This window comes from Callithrix jacchus, chromosome 15 (genome assembly GCF_049354715.1).
Source record: "Callithrix jacchus isolate 240 chromosome 15, calJac240_pri, whole genome shotgun sequence".
Lineage (NCBI taxonomy): Eukaryota > Metazoa > Chordata > Mammalia > Primates > Cebidae > Callithrix > Callithrix jacchus.
Window position 1 is genome coordinate 40,056,464 of NC_133516.1, and position 20,656 is coordinate 40,077,119.

The 20,656-nt window shown below is 42.0% G+C and overlaps 1 protein-coding gene across 17 annotated transcripts in view; it reads left to right on the forward strand.

Moving 5' to 3' along the window:
- Nucleotides 1-20,656, forward strand: part of ABHD6 (abhydrolase domain containing 6, acylglycerol lipase) — a 57,123-nt gene that overhangs the window by 16,211 nt on the left and 20,256 nt on the right. For 9 of the 17 annotated variants that reach the window (XM_078351316.1, XM_035275910.3, XM_078351306.1 and 6 more), the window contains 4 exons: nt 2,546-2,689; nt 14,575-14,731; nt 17,049-17,162; nt 18,623-18,755. In XM_078351316.1, the coding sequence (XP_078207442.1) occupies nt 2,571-2,689; nt 14,575-14,731; nt 17,049-17,162; nt 18,623-18,755 (523 nt within the window). In that variant the 5' untranslated portion in view covers nt 2,546-2,570. Of the gene's footprint in view, nt 1-1,797; nt 2,025-2,545; nt 2,690-14,574; nt 14,732-17,048; nt 17,163-18,622; nt 18,756-20,656 lie in introns of all 17 variants that reach the window. The other 8 variants (XM_078351310.1, XM_078351313.1, XM_078351314.1 and 5 more) reach the window with 2 other exon arrangements.

Sequence of the window (20,656 nt, forward strand, 5' to 3'; positions counted from 1 at the left end):
ACTATATCAAAGGTTGGCAAATTACAGCCTACAGGCCAAATTTGGCCTACACCCTATTTCTGTGAAGTTTTATTGGGACATAGTCATACCCATTCGTTACGTATCTTCAATGGCTGGTCTCTCATCCAGTGTCAGATTGCTAACAGCTGTGATAGAGATTCTGTGGCCCACAGTGCTGAAACAGTCACCGTCTGGCCTTTACAGAAAAAGCATGCTGACGCTTGTGCTCAGTGGATATGAGATTATACTGTGCTGCCATGAACTTGTTATAAAATTGAATTAAGTATCAGTTGATAGAAGCATATGGGAGAGATTGCTCCATTTCCCAGGAAATATAAGGGAAGCCATGATTTGTTAGATGTTAATGCTTTTTCTTGAAGAAATCCTGCACACTTAGCACAGATGGCTAGGAATCAAGGCAGAGGGCCACACCTGGCTTACAGGTCCTTCCAGGTATTTTGTGTATTGGGGAGAATCATGGCACTTGAAATATATATTATGTTATTATATATTTATATTTGTATATTTTATGATATATATGTGTGTGTGTATACATATATATGTGTATACACATACACACACACATAAAATAGAGATGAGGTCTTGTGATGTTGCCCCGGCTGGTCTTGAATGCCTGGCCTCAAGTGATCCTTCCACCTCTGCCTCCCAAATTGTTGAAATGACAGGCATGAGCCATGGCACCCAGCCTGAAGTATTTTTCATTCCATGCTAGAATGAACTGTTTGCAAGCTCATAAGACAGGGCAGGGCATGGCTTCTGATTCATCTGGGATTCTAGTGCATCTATTATGTGTTAGGTCATAGTCTTGGTGCTAGGGACACCCAGTCCTCATTCTCATGCATCCCACATTCTAGTCTACAGATGTGTAAGTCTTTAGGAGGACATCAGAAAGTACACTGAATACTACCTTTTTGGCTTATTCCCGCCCTAACTTTTTATCATGTGTTTATTTTTTGAATTGGTGATTGTCAGTGTTGCCCTACATTTGGGTGCCACTGTCAGGGTCACTACCTGTGGGGGTCTGTCTTGCAGACCTTGACTCAGCAACGGATGAATAAAGTACACTGACACACAGATATTATGCTTTGCTAGTTCGGCTGAGGGTCTGTGCAGCTTCTTACAGACTCCTTAGAGAGTGCTATAAACAGTTGTGATTACCAGCCCTCCCCAGCCAGTGAAACTTGCATTTATTTAGTAAAGTTTAATTGACTTAAACTTTACATTTATTTAGTAAAGTAGTGCTTGAGTCAGCACTACTAGAGTGAAGATTAAAGCACAGGTTCTGATGCATAAATCAAACACTATTAGAGGGTATATCCTTGGTCAGCTTCCTCTTGAGAGGACCATCTGGCTTCAAGGTTAGTTTTAAGACTACATGAGTAAACAAGTTAGTTAGGTAAACTCTTTCACATACTTGAGCTATTTGTTTTACTTATTAACTAAATGTAAAGGGGATTTAGGCTCCATTTAGCCAAAACTTCTACTGAAACTATGAAAACGGGTTTGAAACTTTATTCTGTAACTTTCTGTACTATTTTCCCTTAATATTTTTTGTTACTACCTTGAGTGAATTCACACAGGTTATATATTTACATAGCAACTTAAAAGTTTTAAAAAATGAAAAACAAGTTTCCTGTCTATTCCTGACACTTAGCTATCTAATTCCCCACCCTAAATGGAATCACTGTTAATGGTTTCTCATATCCATGTGTACATGTACATGTTCATTGATTTCTTTAAAAGTCTCTGTCTTTTTTTTTTTTTTTTTTTTTAAAGAGGTCTCTCACTGTGTTGCCTAGGCTGAAGTACAGTGGTGCAATCATAGCTTACTACAGCTTCAAACTCCTGGACTCAAGTGATACTCCTGCCTCAGTCTCCCAAAGTGCTGGATCACAGACATGAGCTACCATGCCCAACCTGTCCTTTTTTATTTTTAAAAATTGCAAGCCTACAGAAAGATTGAAAGGATAATATCATGTAACCTTCACCTGGATTCCCCAGTGGTTAGCATTTTACCATATTTGTTTTATTTCTCTTTCCTTTCTTCCCACCGACACAAACACACACATATTACTTTTTCTTTCACAAATGTTTTAAAGTGAGTAGCAGATAACATTATACTTTACCCCTTACAACTTCAGCAGACATCTCCTAAGAGCTAAGGTATTCTCCTACATACATACATGACCACATTCTCATCATCATAGTCAAGAATTGCATCACTGATACAATGATGTTGTCTAATACCCAGTCCTTACTCAGATTTCCACATTTGTGCCAACAATGTCCTTAATAGTATTTTTTATAAATCCAGGCTCCTCTGAAAAATTCCTTATTACTTTTAGTTGTCACGTCTATTTGTTTTTGTTGTTGTTTGTTTGTTTTTAAAGCATTTGCCTGCTTTGCTTTCCTCCCGATCTTTACCTTCATTCTGGGAACTTCACTTTTCTTGTCCCCTTTGCTTCTTTGCCTCTTTTCCCTTGAGACAGAGTTTTAATATCATCATTCTCTTTGGCCCCTGCAGGTGTCAGCCAGCCTGAAAGAGCAGGATGGATCTTGATGTGGTTAACATGTTTGTGATTGCGGGCGGGACACTGGCCATCCCTATCCTGGCATTCGTAGCCTCATTTCTCCTGTGGCCTTCAGCACTGATAAGAATCTATTATTGGTAAGCCAGTTTTATAATTGATGATTTCAAGAGTATCATAATATCTGCTTGTTCTTTTTGTTGTTGTTGTCCAACATTTTATTAGGAAATAGTTCAGACATACAGAAAAGTTAAAAGGTACTCATCCTCTTTTGAATTTTAGGACTGTTCTTGAAGAATATTACCAGATCAGATCCGTTATTTAAGGTTTTTTTTTTGAGACAGAGTTGTGCTCTGTTACCCAGGCTGTAGTGCAGTGGGGTGATCTTGGCTCACTGCAATCTCCACCTCCTGGGTTCAATCAATTTTCCTTCCTCAGCCTCCCAAGTAGCTGGGATTTTACAGGTGTGTGCCACCATGCCCAGCTGGTTTTTTGTATTTTTAATAGAGATGGGGTTTTGCCATGTTGGCTAAGCTGGTCTTGAACTCCTGGCCTCAAGTGATCCTCCCACCTCGGCCTCTCAAAGTACTGGAATTTCAAGCATGAGCCATCATGCCTAACCCTTTCAGGTTTCTGATAGCATGTTTCCCCACCCACATTCCCAAAGTCAGTGATTCTGTCGTCAAGCAAGGAGGATTGTACATTTTTATGGCAACTGCTTTGGTATCTTCTTGATCATTGGATTCTTTTTATTTATTTATTTATTTTGAGACATAGTCTCCCTCTGTCACCCAGGCTGGAGTGCAGTGGCATGATCTTGACTCACTGAAACCTCCACCTCCTGGGTTCAAGTGATTCTCCTGCCTCAGCCTCCCGAGTAGGTGGAACTACAGGCATGTGCCATCATGCCTGGCTAATTTTTGTATTTTTAGTAGAGACAGGCTCTTGCTATGTTGGCCAAGCTGGTCTTGAACTCCTGACCTCAAGTGATCCTCCCAAAGTGCTAGGATTATAAGCGTGAGCCACCATGCCTGGACTTGATCATTGCGTTCTGACCCTGTGATGTCCTGACAGGTGCAGCAATGTCACTGCAAAATGAACAGGAAAGAGCAGAACCATTGAGATGGCATGTGTAGGACAGAATGCTTTTAGAGTTGTTCTATAAGTATTCATTAGTAAAGAAGTAACAGAAAGGAAAAGAAGTTTCCAGAATATGTCATTCTTGGACCACTGTTATTATTCTTGCCCTATCTGGATACCACCTGTCCTTTTCTTTTGTATTTCCTTTAGAGTGAGCCATGTTTTTTTTAAAAAAATCCTTAAATCAATTGCTTAAAAAGTGATATAATTATCACTCCCTTAATCACTCCCTTAAGTGGAAAGCTTGCCATAGATAAAATTTATATCAAAAAGTAAAAATAAACAAAATGACATTAAACAGTCTTGTTAAATTGTAGCCTAGATACTGTTGCCTACAAAGGGCTCTCAGTCTCCTTTTATTTTGTTACAAAGCATGAGCAGTGTGAAAGATGTAGCAGCTCTGAGTTGAGCCTTTCTCCTTGTTGGAACCAGGTTAATAGTCAAAAAGAAAGTGACTTTCTCGAGCCGGGCGCGGTGGCTCAAGCCCGTAATCCCAGCACTTTGGGAGGCCAAGACAGGTGGATCACGAGGTCAAGAGATCAAGACCATCCTGGTCAACATGGTGAAACCCCGTCTCTATTAAAGATACAAAAAACTAGCTGGGCATGGTGGCACATGCCTGTAATCCCAGCTACTCGGGAGGCTGAGGCAGGAGAATTGCCTGAACCCAGGAGGCAGAGGTTGCGGTGAGCCGAGATCGCACCATTGCACTCCAGCCTGGGTAACAAGAGCGAAACTCCGTCTCGGGAAAAAAAAAAAAAAAAAGAAAGTGACTTTCTCATGATGTGTTTCATTGCCTTTTCACTGCCACTGGCTAGTTATCAAATGAAATTGCCCTTCCCACCCCATGGTGTACATCTTCTGATGAAGGGAGCACCAAAATAGACCTGGCTCCTCTCTATGCCATATGTAAGCCCATTGAGATCTAACTGGGACTTCGGGAAGTCAGAACTCACTTCTGTACAAAGAAGAGTGCAGGGAGGGTGTTATGCCCTTTATCTGCCCTCCTTTCTGGCTCCCTTTTGTTTCACTTGAGTGTGGAATTTTCCGCCTGCCAGCCAGGCTCTGATCCTTGAAAGGAAACTAATTGAATGGAAGGGAGTTTTTCATCTTTTGCTCTTGCTCTCTGGGGGCGGGGTGGAGATTTGTGACCCCTTCCTGGAATCACCTGGTACCCACCTTCTGCATTGAGAAAGCGAAACTCACTCTGAAGCTGAAACGCCGTTGCCCCTGCAGTGCTGGTACCAGGAGTGTGTGCTTTGTGGGTTAAGGCTCCTGGATGGCCCCTGACATGGAGAGGCCAGAGTTGCGTGCCCCTTCTCGTGGTCTTGCCAAGGCAACATGGACTGCCACACACAGACGCCATTTTTATTAACCATATGAAATTGAAGCAGAGAATGAAATTCCCTGATGTGGCTCGTAACCATGGATATGGCCGTATACAGAGGTGGGATTATGTAAAGGCTAATTCCACCCACCTCATGTGGAAACCAGCCCCAATGCTGCATGGTCCCCCAGCAGTTCCCTGGGCTGTCAGAGTCAGGTGTCAGGGTAATGTTGATGTTTGATTTTCAATGTGAAAAATAAGTTGATAGCAAATAATTTGCTTTTTAAATTAAGTTAAAATCCGTGTAACATAAAAGTCACCATTTTAAAGTATACAATTCAAGGCTGGGCACGGTGGCTAACACCTGTAATCCCAGCATTTTGGGAGGCTGACGCCAGCAGATCACTTGAGGCCAGGAGTTCCAGGCCAGCCTGCTCAACATGCCGAAACCTTGTTTCTACTAAAAATACAAGAAATTAGCCGGGCATGGTGGCATGTGCCTGTAATTTCAGCTACTTGGGAGGCTGAGGCAGGAGAATCCCTTGAACCCGGGAAGCAGAGGTTGCAGCGAGTTGAGATCGTGCTACTGCACTCCAGCCTCGGCAACAGAGTGAGACTCTGTCTAAATAAATAAATAAATAAAATATAACTAAATAAATAAAGTGTATAATTCAGTGGTTTTAATATATTCAGAGTGTTGTATAACCATTACCATGATCTAATTTCAAATACTTCCACCTCCCCAAATGAGTCCCCGTACCTAGTAGCCATTACTCCCAGTTTCTCCCTCTCTATCTTCAGACAGCCACTCGTCTACTTACTGTCTCTTTAGATGTGCCTTTCCGGACATTTCACATAAATGGTGCTATACAATGTGTGACCTTTGTGTCTGGTTTCTCTCGTTTAGCATAATGTTTTCAAGATTCATCCATGTTGTAGCATGCATCACTTTTTTTTGAAACGGAGTTTCGCTCTTGTTACCCAGGCTGGAGTGCAATGGTGCGATCTCGGCTCACCGCAACCTCTGCCTCCTGGGTTCAAGCAATTTTCCTGCCTCAGCCTTCTGAGTAGCTGGTATTACAGGCACGTGCCACCATGCCCAGCTAATTTTTTGTATTTTTAGTAGAGACGGGGTTTCACCATGTTGACCAGGATGGTCTTGATCTCTTGACCTCATGATCCACCCGCCTCGGCCTCTCAAAGTGCTGGGATTACAGGATTGAGCCACCATGCCCGGCCGCATGCCTTACTTTTTCACTTTTTGTTGTAGTTGAATAATATTCCATTGTGTGTATATAGATATTTTGTTTATCTATTCATCTGTAATGGACACTTGGGTTCTTTCCACCTTTTGGCTATTATGAATAATGCTGCATAGCAAATAATTCACTTTTATTAACAAATAATACCACAAAAAACCCAGAGAGGCCCCACAGCACAGAGCATTCAGACCCTCTTTAATTGGCAGTTTGGATGCACGGGGTCTTAAAGCCTGTCACCCAGCTCAGAGCTGTGGCTGAAAGACAAACACAATGCTTTATTTTGTGAACCTCAGGCACACAGGCCAAGAAGAAAACCCAGCTGGTTGGGGAAGATGAAAATCCTAGAAAAGCTTTGAGATCATGCCAGGTGGCATTGTGACACGGGGGATTATGATTTTAGGAATAAAACCCATGATGCTATTGCAGAGAGCTGTCAGCAGTCTGTGCCTGTGAGGCACTTCCTCCGCATCACCGAAATGCACAGACTGTTTCTTCCAAATAGCCTCACCGCAAGTGACATTTACACGATGGTTGTCATAGGATGAGCAACATCACTGTGAGTCACTCATATCCCTTAACCACAGCGACTCCTCCAAAGGCCTTCATTTGCTTGGCTGCCAATGATGACCACCAGTGAGTTCACCTCGCAGACCTAGGTGGGTCAGGTTAATTTTCAGGATTGCTACACAAACAGGAACAGCAGGCAGTAGAGGTAGCTTGGCACCTAGTCCCTCTTCCCCGCTGCCCTGCCATATGAGCGTAAGGGTTTAGTAAATTCATCACATTGTGCAAGCTCCTGGAGTTCCCTCTGGGATCGTCTCAGCTCCTCAGGGAACAAGAACAGGTGTCCCCAGTAGGCCACAGCAGGTCTTCAGAGAAGCTTTCTCTGGGTCTAAGTGTCCCTGGAGCATGGCCAGCACATTTCCACAGCACTGTGGACTATGGCTGCTCCTACAGGAGGTACCAAATGCTCTAACGTGTATCAACAGAGAGCCACAACTGGGGATGCTGCGGCCACTTGCGGTTGACATCAGGTCTGATTTTCATTGTGTAATGAAAATATCAGGACTTTTCACAAGATGAAAAAGACTGAGATTTTCTAAGATTTTTGTTTTCCCAAAAAAAACTCAGTTGTAAAATCAAGGTAAGAAATCATAGCAAACAGTTCACTTCTATAAATATAATAAAGAAAAGGGGATAAGAATCAGAAAAGAAGAAATAAAACTGGCATTGTTTGCACATGACACAATTGTGTACATAGAAAGTACAAAAAAATCTATAAATAATTTGCTGGAATTAATAAGTGAATTTGGAGCTGGGCGCTGCGGCTTATGCCTGTAATCCTAGCACTTTGGGAGGCAGAGGTGGGCAATTGCTTGAGCCTAGGAGTTCGAGACCAGCCTAGGCTACTCACTGCAACCTTTGCCTCCCTGGCTGCAGTGATCCTTCCACCTCAGCTTCCAGAGTAACTGGGGCTACAGGTGTGTGCCACCTTACCAGCTAATTTTTGCAGTTTTTTGTAGAGACAGGCTGAAGTCCTGGGCTCAAGCATTCCACCCACCTCGGCCTCCCAAAGTGTTAGGATTACAGCTGTGAGCCACCATGTCCAGCCTGGTTTGTTTCTTTTTATTGTGGTAAAATATACATAACTTTTAAAAAATGGAAAATAAGTGTTGGTGAAGATGAGGAGAGATCGGAAGCCCCTGTGCATTGCTCTTGGGAATATAAAATAGTGTAACTGCTATGCACAAGTTTGTTGACTTCTCAGAAAGTTAAACATTTAACATATGATCCAGCAATTCCACTTTGAGTATCAATCCCAAAGAATTGCAAGCCGGGTCTCAGTGTGCACACCAATGTCCATAGCAGCATTCTTTATAATAGCTCAAAGATGGAAATAACCTAAATGTCCAACAGACAAGTGGATAAACAAAATGTGGTATATACACACAATAAAATATGATTCAGCCTTAAAAAGGAGTGACACTCTGATGCATGCTATTAATACAACATGGATGACCCTTGAGAACAGCTGTGCTAAGTGAAACTAACCAGACACAAAGAACAAATTTTGTATGATTCCACTTTTACCCAGAATAGGCAAACTCATAGAGAAATAGAATAGAGGTTGCTGGGGGACTGGGGGAAGGGAAGATGAGGAGTTAATGTTTAATGGGTACAAAGTTTCTATTTGCGATGATGAAAAGTTCTAGGAATGGATAGTGGGGATGGTTTTACAATGTTATGAATGCACGAATGTCATTGATTATACACTTAAAATGGTTAACATGGTAAATGTTATGTTAAGTCTATTTTACCACAGTATAAAAAAACTGTAAGTACTTTTCTTCAGAGGTTCCTCTTAACTAGAAAAAGAGACTTACGGAATGAGGACTGTGGAGTCCGGGAGGCTTTATCAAACAGCAACCCCGGGGAGGTCCTCTTTGGGGCTTTTCTATTTAGGTCAATAGAGCCTTCAATTACTTCTGTCCCTGAAAGAGGAGCAATTTGGCTCTTGTACTGAGATTGTAAAAGATCTTGCTCTTGAGACATCTATTCATCACACCTAATTCTTCTCTTTGTTTCTGTTCTGTAAGGTTCTGCTTTTGTGAATTAGAGGTAATCTGTTCTCTATTTTCTATTATCATTAAACCAAAGAAATTATTTTTTCCATCTGGGCCATTAGTCTTTTAGAATTTTTCAGCTGACCTGATGTCATCTTCCTACTCTTTCCTTGAGGGGATCATTTGAAAATATTAGTTCTCTGGGTCCGCCTATAATCCCAGGACTTTGAAAGACCAAGGTAGGCAGATCATCTGAGGTCAGGAGCTCAAGACCAGCCTGGCCAACATGGTAAAACCCTGACTCTACTAAAAAAATACAAAAATTAACTGGGCATGGTGGCGTGTACCTATAATCCCAGCTACTTAGGAGGCTGAGGCAGGAGAATTGCTTGAACCTAGGAGGTGGAGGTTACAGTGAGCCGAGATGGTGCCACTGTACTCCAGCCTGGGCAACAAGAGTGAAACTCCATCTCAAAAAAAAAAAAAAAAAAAAAATTAGTTCTCCAGCTCCTTGTTTCTGGAACCTAGATAAAGTTGTCCAGTGGATGTACCAATTTAATGAAAAATATCAAGTGGTACCAAAGAGCTCCATCTGGTAATGAAGAAGCCCTCAATTCCTGAGTCTGGCAGTCTGGCCACCTTCCAACCCTGTGTCTCTTCACTCTGGTTCAAGTCATACCTGGCTCTCCCCCAGGCCCTTGCCTCTGCTGTCTCTACCTCCTGGCATCCCTTTTCCAGCCTCCAGCTGATGTATGTTGAGTATCCAGTAGTCTGCTGAAGTTTCATCTTTTCCACTAGGTCCTCCCAGCTCTTCCGTGATATTGCACTGTACTTTTAGTTATAGAGAATTTGATGATTATAAAAACGTAACCTTGGCTGGGCGTGGTGGCTCATGCCTGTAACCTCAGCATTTTGAGAGGCCAGGTGGGCGGATCACAAGGTCAGGAGATTGAGACCATCCTGACCAACACGGTGAAACACTGTCTCTACTAAAATATAAAAAATTAGCTGGGTGTGGTGGCACGTACCTGTAGTCCCACCTATCCAAGAGACTGAGGCAGGGAAATCACTTGAACCCAGGAGGTGGAGGTTGCAGTGAGCTGAGATCCTGCCACTGCACTCCAGCCTGGCAACAGAATCAGACTCCATCTCAAAAACAAAACAAAACAAAACAAAACAAAAATGTAACTCATTTGAACCCCACTCCGTGTACCAAAAATAATAAATAAATTATTTTAAAATAAAAAGGTAACACAAAGAAAATGTAAATTACCTATATTCCCTGGAATAATTTTCTTCAGTGCTTCTTTTGTTCTTCCTGCCTCTCTCCCCGACCACCTCATCTGTGTACACTTACAGCTTTTTTTTTTTACAGAATTGGAATCCATACTATTTTTAAAAATTGGGTCCTGTTTTTTTCATTTGACATCATGTCATAAATATTTTTCCGTGTTACTTAATATTCTTTGAAAACTCAGTTTTAAATAATAAAATATGACATTGCCCAGCTATATGGTAGTTTATCTAATATATTTCCTGTTTATGGACACTATGGTTAGTACTGATTTTTTTTCTAATTTAAATAACACATAACACTGGCTGGAACAGCTTTAAAAAAATTTTTTTTTCAAGGTTTCTGCTTATTTCCTTGAGACAGATTATTCTTGGAACTATAATTACTGGTCAACTAGGGGCATGAGGTTTCAAAGATTCTTGATATTTTATGCCAGATTGCTTTCAGAAAGGCTGAACTTTGTAACTGGTTATATATAAACGCACACACACGCATGCTACGCAGTGGCTCAATGGCAGATCACTTGAGTTTGAGACCCAGCCTGGGCAACACAGGGAGACACGGTCTCTACCAAAAAAATTTTAAAATTAGCCAGGCATGGTATATGCACCTGTAATTTCAGCTATTCAGGAGGCTGCAGTGGGAGGATCAGTTGAGCCCAGGAAGACAGGGGTGTAGTGAACCATTATTGTGTCACTACACTCCGGCCTGGGTGACAGAGTAAGAGCCCATCTCAACAAAAAACCCCACCACTTTTCTAATTTAGCAGCTCATAGAGGGTATTAATATTTTTAATAAATTTTTTATTAAAACATTTTGAGGGCTACATAGTATATATATATGGGGTACCTGAGATGTTTTGATACAGGTATGCCATGTGAAATGAGCACATCATAGAGAATGGGGTATCTGTCTCCGTAAGCATTTATCCTTTGAGTTACAACCAATCCAGTTACATGCTTTAAGTTATTTTAAAATATACAACTAAGTTATTACTGACTATAGTCACCCTGTTGTGCTATCAATAGTAGGTCTTATTCATTCTTTCTATTTTTCTTTTGTACCCATTAACCATTCCCACTTCTCTCCTACCCCCAGTCATTCATCTCAGCCTCTGGTAACCATCCTTCTACTCTCTATGCCCATGATCTCCATTATTTTGATTTTTAGATCCCATAAATAAGAGAGAACATGTGATGTTTGTCTTTCTGCGCCTGGCTTGTTTCACTTAACATAATGATCTCCAGTTCCATCCATGTTGGTGCAGTATTCATATTTTTAATTACTAGTGAACTTGAACATGTTTTCTATGTTTGTTAGTCCTTAATATCTTTTCTGCTCAGAGGAACCTTTTCATTTATTTTGCCTAGTGTGGAATTGGGGTTTTAGCATGGTTGAGATCAGTTTGTAAGCTTTTTATTTATTAAGGATATCAATCTGTAGCTGCCATATTAATTGCAAAATTTCCCCCTAATTTTTCCTTTTAATTTTTGGCAAATGATATATTTGGAAGGACAAAATCATCTTTACATAATGCTAATAACTATAATGTATTGAATACTTACCATGTCCTGGGCATTGAATAAAACTTTGTACATGGATCACCTCATTTAATCTTTGCTATATTCTTCGTGTAATGCAGCATTTCCTCATATTATAAGATTACATAGTGTCTTATTCCATTTTGTGTTGCTGCAGCAGAATACCACAGACTAGGTAATTTATAAAGAAAAGAAATTTGTTTGGTTTATGGTTTTGGAGGTTGAGAAGTCCAAGAGAATAGTGCCAGGATCTGGCAAGGGCTTTCCTGCTGTGTCATCCCATGGTAGAAGGTAGAAGAAAAAGAGACTGTAAGAGTGAGCCAGAGGTAAGAGGGTGCCAGACTCACTTTTATCAGGAACCCACTCTCTCAATAATGGCATTAATCTATTTATGAAGGCAGAGCTGTCAGGACCTAATTACCTCTTAACAGTCCCACCTCACAATGGCAGTCAAATTTCAACATGAGTTTTGGAGGGAACACTCAAAGCCAGTAAGTAATGAGCTGGGATGTGAATGGATGAACAAAGTCATGTTATGATGTTTTGATTAGAATTTTGAAATATACTTGCCTTGTTGTAAGAAGAGCGTTTAAGCTGGCCAGTGCTATTATGTTTTTTACATTTTGAGTAGGCAATGCAGTAATTTAAAATGTTTCAAAAGAAACTGGCCGAGTGCAGTTTAACTGGCCGGATTCCTGTAACCCCAGCATTTTGGGAGGCCAAAGCAGGCATATCACTTGAGGTCAGGAGTTCAAGACTAGCCTGGCTAACATGGCAAAACCCCATCTCTACTAAAAAATACATAAAGTAGCGGGTTGTGGTGGTGCATGCCTGTAATTCCAGCTTCTCAGGAGGCTGAGGCAGGAGAATTGCTTAAACCTGGGAGGCAGTGAGCTGAGCTTGTGCCACCGTGCTCCAGCCTGGGCGACAGAGTGAGACTCCATCTCAGAAAAAAAAAGAAACCCAGTAAAAGTCTGCCTTCCATCTCTGTTTCCTGTCCACCTATTTCTCATCTTATTCCCTACCTCCACTCCAGATATTCATCTTAATAGTATCTTGTGGCTGGACACAGTGGCTCATGCCTGTAATCTCAGCACTTTGGGAGGCCAATGCAGGCAGATCACTTGAGACCAGGAGTTTGAGACTGGCCTAGCCAACATGGTGAAACCCCATCTTTACTAAAAATACAGGAATTAGCCAGGCATGGTAGTGTGTGCCTGTAATCCCAGAAACTCGGTAGGCTGAGGCACAAGAATTGCTTGAGCCCTGGAGTTCGAGGTTGCAGTGAGCCAAGATTGCCCCAGCCTGGGTCACAGAATGAGACTCTATCTCAAAAAAAAAAAAAAAAAAAAACAAAAACAAACAAAAAAAACCACCAGTTAGAATGGCAGTCATTAAAAAATCTGGACACAACAGATGCTGGAAAGGATGTGGAGAAATAGGAACACTTTTACACTGCTGGTGGGAGTGTAAATTAGTTCAACCATTGTGGAAGACAGTGTGGCGATTCCTCAAGGACCTAGAAATAGAAATTCCATTTGACCCAGCAATCCCATTACTACATATGTATCCGAAGGATTATAAATCGTTCTACTATAAGGACACATGCACACGAATGTTCATTGCAGCACAGTTTACAATAGCAAAGACCTGGAACCAACCCAAATGCCCATCGATGATAGACTGGACAGGGAACATGTGGCACATATACACCATGGAATACTATGCAGCCATCAAAAACCATGAGTTCGTGTCCTTTGTAGGGACATGGATGAACCTGGAAACATCATTCTCAGCAAACTGACACAAGAACAGAAAATCAAACACTGCATGTTCTCACTCATAGGTGGGTGTTGAACAATGAGAACACATGGACACAGGGAGGGGAGCATCACACACTGGGGTCTGCTGAGGGGAAATAGGGGAGGGACAGCAGGGGGTGGGGAGTTAGGGAGAGATAGCACGGGGAGAAATGCCAGATATAGGTGAAGGGGAGGAAGGCAGCAAATCACACTGCCACATGTGTACCTATGCAACAATCTTGCATGTTCTTCACATGTACCCCAAAACCTAAAATGTAATTTAAAAAAATTTTGGCCACCTCAGTGCACAATTAAATCTCACTCAGACAAGGTAAAAAAAAACAAAAAACCAAAAACAACAACAAAAAACCCAACCAAGCAAACAAAAAAATCTTATGTATGCTCCCACGGTTTTTGTATGCAGATAAAAGTAAATATGAATATGTATCCTCTCTCCCTCTCTGCTTATTTTATACACAGAGTTAAGACCAGTCAGTTTAGGTTATTTGCTTTTGCAAGACTTGGCTACTTCTTAGTGTAAAGTAGCTTACAAAGTACATCTCTGATTGAATTAATTATCTCTCATCTTGGAGGGATTCACCATGCAGAGGGTTCAATTTGTTTAGATGGTAATTTTATATTGAAATCAATTTGAGGCCAAAGTCCAGCACTGCCAAGTCTTATGTAACCAGCAGAAGCTGAGCTTTCAACCAGCTGCCATATGTTATGAGGAACAAAGCCAGAGGACCAGTGCAGATGGTTCTCAAGAAATAAGTTATCACTCTCAAAATCTCTAGAAAGACATAGTGTCAAAAGGTTATTATGTGTGGCATGCTTCTTAAGAAAACACCACATCTCCCATGTTAGAGTGATTAGTAAAGCATATACCAAAATAGTTCATTGAAGGTGTTCTCTGGATTGGTCTGGCTTCATGTTTCCTGAGGGTGAAGCTCTGGCGACTGATAGAGGACAAGGGCTGGAGAAGTGTTTGTGTTTCCACTAAGTAAGACTTACAGAGAGGACCTGTGCCTTTCTGGAAGCCACTTATCCAGAGCTTACTGATTTTGCTTTGTCTTTATTTCCCACCCCCTCCAGGTACTGGCGGAGGACATTGGGCATGCAAGTCCGCTATGTTCACCATGAAGACTATCAGTTCTGTTATTCCTTCCGGGGCAGGCCTGGCCACAAACCCTCCATCCTCATGCTCCACGGATTCTCTGCACACAAGGATATGTGGCTCAGTGTGGTCAAGGTGCAATGCTAGATTCTTCTCTCTTATAAGAAAAGGGAGTTGGGTGTGGTGGCTCATGCCTGTAATCCCAGCACTTTGGGAGGCTAAGGCAGGAGGATTACTTGAGTTCAGGAGTTTGAAACCAGCCTGGACAACATAAAGAAACCCTGTCTCTACAAAAAATAAAAAAATTAGCCAAGTGTGGTGGAGCAGGCCTGTAGTGCCAGCTACTCAGGAGGCTGAGGTGGAAAGATTGCTTGAACCTGGGGGGGTCAAGGCTTCAGTGAGCCATGATTGTGCCCCTACACTTAGCCTGGGCAACAGAATAAGACTTTGTCTCAAAAAAAAAAAAAAAAAAAAAAGGAAGAGGGGAAAAAAGGGTTTCCACTAGGACATGATGTCATCAACAGTGGTGGAAAGCAAAGGGAACTCAGAACTGTGATGGTTCAAGTCATATGAGAACTAATGCAGTGTGGCCTGGCACAGTGCCTCACACCTGTAATCCCCACTTTGGGAGGCCAAGGCGGGCAGATCACTTGAGCCCAGGAGTTTGGGACCAGGCTGGGCAACATAGGGAGATTCTGTCTCTACAAAAAAATACAAAAAACTTAGCTAGGCATGGTGGCATGCACCTGTAATCTCAGCCACTTGGGTGGCTGAGATGGAAGAATCACCTGAGCCTGGGAAGTCAAGGCTGCAGAGCCAAGATCATGCTACTGTACTCTAGCCTGGGAGACAGGAGTGAGACCCTGTCTCATAAACAAACAACAACAACAAAAAGCTAATGCAATATGTTACTCTTTTTTTGTCAGAAAAAAATGTATTGTGGTGAATATTATATATAAAACCTATGGCTTAGAAATCTTTTCACCTCATGGATTATTTCTTTGGGGAGGTTTCTGACACAGCTGTATCTCAGAACTGCTGTGATGATCAGAGCTGGCAGAGGTGGCCTTTTAAAGAGTCATTTGTTTCTTTGTACTCCAGGTTTCTTCACTTCCTTCCCCTCCATCTTCTTCCTTCACTCCTTCTTTGCTTTTTCTTCCCACTCCCTCTTCTACGCTCGTTTTTTTCTTTTCCTTTGCCATTTAGCGAAACAGTCTTGATCTGGCAGCTTTCTGGAAGAGTTCTCCAAGTCACTTTTTGTCTTGGTTTACTTGGGTGTGGCAACGTGCTGCCCTTGGTAAGCATGATCAGCTGTGAAGGTTGGGGCTGGTGGAAGTCTTGGGCAGAAAGCATCCCTGGCTCCCACCTCAGGCAAGACCATACCTGAGGGATCCCAAGTATCATCTCCACCAGGAGGAAAGGACTCGCACAGCCTCTAGTTCCTTGTGTTCTTATTTCCAAATTCCACCATGAGGACAGTCATCTTCATGCCTTGATGAACCCCTTACTTTCTGCCCCCCTCCTCAGATAAGCATCTTTCTTCTAACTGGATGTTCATTTGTTGGTAACTTATGTTTCTCAGTTTCCTGGTTAAAAGTGGTACATATCTAAATGGAAGAAGGTGTTTTAGGATAAGAATAATTTTGAGAATTAGACTTTAATGTAAAAAGAAACCAAACAAACCAGAATTGGGGTGATCAGACGTGATTCTTGGGGAAAACGTTGCTTCTGTTGGCTCTGGAGCTGGCCAGGATATGGGAGAACAGAACCATCCTTTCCAGTTCCAAGTCAGCAGTTGCATGGCTGGAGGAAGTGTGGAAGGGGTGGGGGAAAGGAGGAGGTAGTACATGTCAACTGGTAGGAAGAAACAGCAAGAGACTTAAGCCTGCTGCCCCTACTTTGTCACCTTTTTACAGGCATCTCCTGAGCCTGCTTCCATCTATGTATTAATCTTTGGGGGCCTCTGCTCCCAATGAGGATACTGGCAATGCTTATTCACATTACTGGGGTAAAACACTTAGTGGCCAGACACTTGCAGTGGGACATCAAGGCAGGTGGGCAGATCATGAGGTCAGGCGTTCAAGACCAGCCTGGCCAACATAGTGAAACACCATCTCTACTAAGAATGCAAAAAAAAAAAAAAAAGAAATTAGCCAGGCGTGATGATGTGCACCTGTAATATCAGCTTCTTGGGAGGCTGAGGCAGGAGAATTGCATGAACCTGGGAGGCAGAGGTTTCAGTGAGCCAAGATCATGCCATTGCACTCTAGCCCAGGTGACAATGCAAGATTCCATCTCAATAAAACAAACAAAAAAAGCACTGAGTGGCCAAGACTCATACATCCCCAGGGATGGCTGTCCAGGTCACGTATACATGGGGCAACCTCCCAAGAAAATGGGCAGACATGTTTGGCACACCACATACTGACTCTTTGGGTCTGTGTGTCCTCAGTTCCTTCCAAAGAACCTGCACTTGATCTGCGTGGACATGCCAGGACATGAGGGCACTACCCGTTCCTCCCTGGATGACCTGTCCATAGATGGGCAAGTCAAGAGGATACACCAGGTAAGCAGAAGGCTCCACAAAGGATTGCCCAGATTGCCTTAGCCACTATTGCATGTCCAAGGCTGGAGAGCAGGGAAGAGAGTCCCATGCTACCTCCTGACCCGTCTCTGGTACAGTCTGTCTACAAGTGATTGGAGCCAAATGGCAACCTGATATCTCCAGTTGGCAATGGAGGGCCAGGGCCTATTACAGACTGTTCAACTCTAAGCCTATTGGCAGTTGTTTGTAACGAAATACAATCTGAGCATTTGCTCAACTCTTTGGAAAGGGGTTTAGAATTTCTTAAAACCAGTTCCCTCCCTAGGGATCTACTTTTCTCTTTACCAGCTATGTGATAACAGTCATAGCCCCTCTGCCCAGCTGGGAGGGTGTTCTTCACATTGTAACCTGCTTTAATATCTATTCCTAGCACCTGTTTGAGAATCGAGCTCTAGCCTTCTCTGGCTGGGCCTTCAAGGTCATAGGAATTTATGAGCCATTTCAAAATGTGGTAGCCCATAAGTTTCAGGCTGATCTTAAGTACTTTCCCCAAATGAGGATATTTAATACCTGTTTCCTCCAATAAACTGTTCTTTAAATTAGGCCAGGAACCTTGTCTTTTTGGCTCTTTGCTGTGTTTTTCAACATCTAATCATAGTTTCCTATACATAATAGATAGCCAATAAATATTTTTTAGATGGGTGAATAGTTGGGTGGATGGCTGATTGGATGATCGGATGGAGGGATAGTTGAATAGACAAATGGATGGTCAGATGGACAAGAGAGCTTTAAATTAGCCCTCTAAGTACAGCCCATGGACTCTGTTTAGCTTGTACCTATTTTTGTAAACTAAATTTTATTGGAACACAGCCACACTGATTCATTTATTTAATACATATTGCCTTTGACTGCTTTTGCCTGCAACAGCAGAGTTGAATAGTTGCAACAGATTATATGGCTCTCAAAGAAGAAAATATTTACTCTCTGGACCTTTATAAAGAATTTAATCAGCATGGGCAATATGGTGAAACCTCATCTAAAAAAAAAATTAGCCAGATGTGGTGGTACATGCCTGTAGTTCTAGCTGCTCAGGAGGCTGAACTGGGAGGAGCTCCTGAGCCCCAGAGGTGAAAGCTGCAGTGAACCTTGGTGATCACACCACTGCACTACAGCATGGGCAACAGAGTGAGATCCTGTCTCAGAAAAAGGAAAGAAAGAAAAGTTTGCTGACTCATTAATTAGCGGAATCCCTGTTGATTTTATATTTATAAATGACCTCTCAATCTATTGTGCCAGATAAAGAGAAGTCCATACATGCCACAGTGCTCATCTTATAATAGATCCAGGAGAGTTTCAGACTCTCTTTAAACAGTACTCATTTTCAGTTTTCCATAGGAAGTTCAGGGGGTTTCTATGCTGTAATCACCATTGTCATTGTCTACAGCTGTGTAACCAAGCCACTTTCTCATTTCCCTTCCTAGTTTGTAGAATGCCTCAAGCTGAACAAAAAACCTTTCCACCTGATAGGCACCTCCATGGGTGGCCACGTGGCTGGGGTGTATGCTGCTTACTACCCGTCAGATGTCTCCAGCCTTTGTCTTGTGTGTCCTGCTGGTAAGTTATGAGGCTGAAACATCCCTCCCCAGGGATGAATCCCTGAAGAAACAGGTAGCTAGTCATAGCAACTCTGCTATGACTATTTTTTAGAATCATCTTTTTGATGTATGCTTGAGAGATATGCAGTGTTTTATTGATAACTCTAACCAACCAATAGTTAGATAATCATAATCATAACCAGACTGATTTTGAAAATATAGAACCAGCCTTGTTCCACCAAGATTTTGAGGTGGGGCCAGGCACAGTGGCTCACGTCTGTAATCCCAGCACTTGGGAGGCTGAGGCAGGCAGATCATGAGGTTAAGAGATCAAGACCATCTTGGCCTACATGGTGAAACCCTGTCTCTACTAAAAATACAAAAATTAGCTGGGTGTGGTGGCACACGCCTGTAATCCCAGCTACTCGGGAGGCTGTGATGGAAGAATCGCTTGAACCCAGGAGGTGGAGGTTGTGGTGAGATCAGATTACAGACATGAGCCACTGTACCCAGCCTCTCTCTCCATTTCCCTTTGCTGCTTTATGGGGTATTATTTACACGTACGTAGTAAATTGTCCAAATTTAAATGTGCACCTCAATGACTTTTTACATACACAGTTACTCCAGCCTGGGTGACAGAGCAAGACTCTGTCACACACAAAAAAACAAAAAGTCAAACTTTAGTTTCTCTGTTGTTATATGTAAGTATGTCAATGTGAACTGAAACATATTCTCAGATATTACCATTTGAAGTTGGAGTTTTAAATTTATTTTTCTTCCATGAGTCTTCAAACTTGTGTTTATAATATAAAATAGATGAAAATTGTATTTTTTCCTCTATCTTCCTCTTTTTTTTTTTTTTTTTTGAGACAGAGTCTCAGTCTGTTTCCTGGACGGGACTGCAGTGGTGCAATCATGGCTCACTGTGGCCTCAACCTCCTGAGTTCAAGCAATTCTTGTGCCTCAGCCACCCACCCAAGTAGCTGAGATTACAGGCGTGTGCCACCGTGCCCAGCTAATTTTTTGTATTTTTAGTAGAGGTGGGGTTTTACAGTGTTGGCCAGGTAAACTTGAATTCTGCTGGCCAGGATCCTGTTGGTAGGAATCACTTGAACTCTTGGCCTCAAGTGATCTGCCCACCTCTGCCTCCCAAAGTGCTGGGATCACAGGTGTGAGCCACCATACCCAGCCTCTCTCTCCCTCTGCCTTTGGTGCTTTTTTGGGGTATTATTTACATAGTAAATTATCTAAATTGAAATGTGCATCTCAGTGACTTTTTATGTATGCAGTTACCATCCAGGTCAAGATATTATGCCCATTTTATAAATGGGAACATTGAGGCACAAAGAAATTCATTAATGCCAGAACCACGATAGGATCAAGAGTCCAGACTGCCTGACTCCAGAACCCGAACTGTGATGTTTGGAAGTCCTTGCATATTTACTGCCTCCTTTATGTGACTCATATCCCCTGCTTTCCTCTGTGTGATTCAACTAGAAGCCAGCCATGAGTTGAACAATTAGTGACTTTTACTGAAACGGAACTTAACTAACTTTTAAAATCCTTCTGCTACTCTGAAAGCTAATCAGTTTTGAAATGTTAAGGACATTGAAATTGAAGACAAGCCACCAAAGGGTCTTCTCCTCTCTTTTTCTCAAGTACCATATCTGAAATTATTTGATCTCATCATCAGAAGTTTGAGAATTGAAGGAACAGCATCTATGGAAGGTTTTTAGATTTTAAGTCATTTATGGGAAGTAAAATCTAACTGGCTTTTTCAAGTATAGGTTTGTTTGCTCAGAGAAAACGTTTACATCTGATTTGCAGTTGGAAATTTAAAATTAAGTTTATATGTGAAAATGAAAAAGTAGAAATAAATTCAGGATTATATTCTACCAAGGGTTTTAAAATAAACTTTCC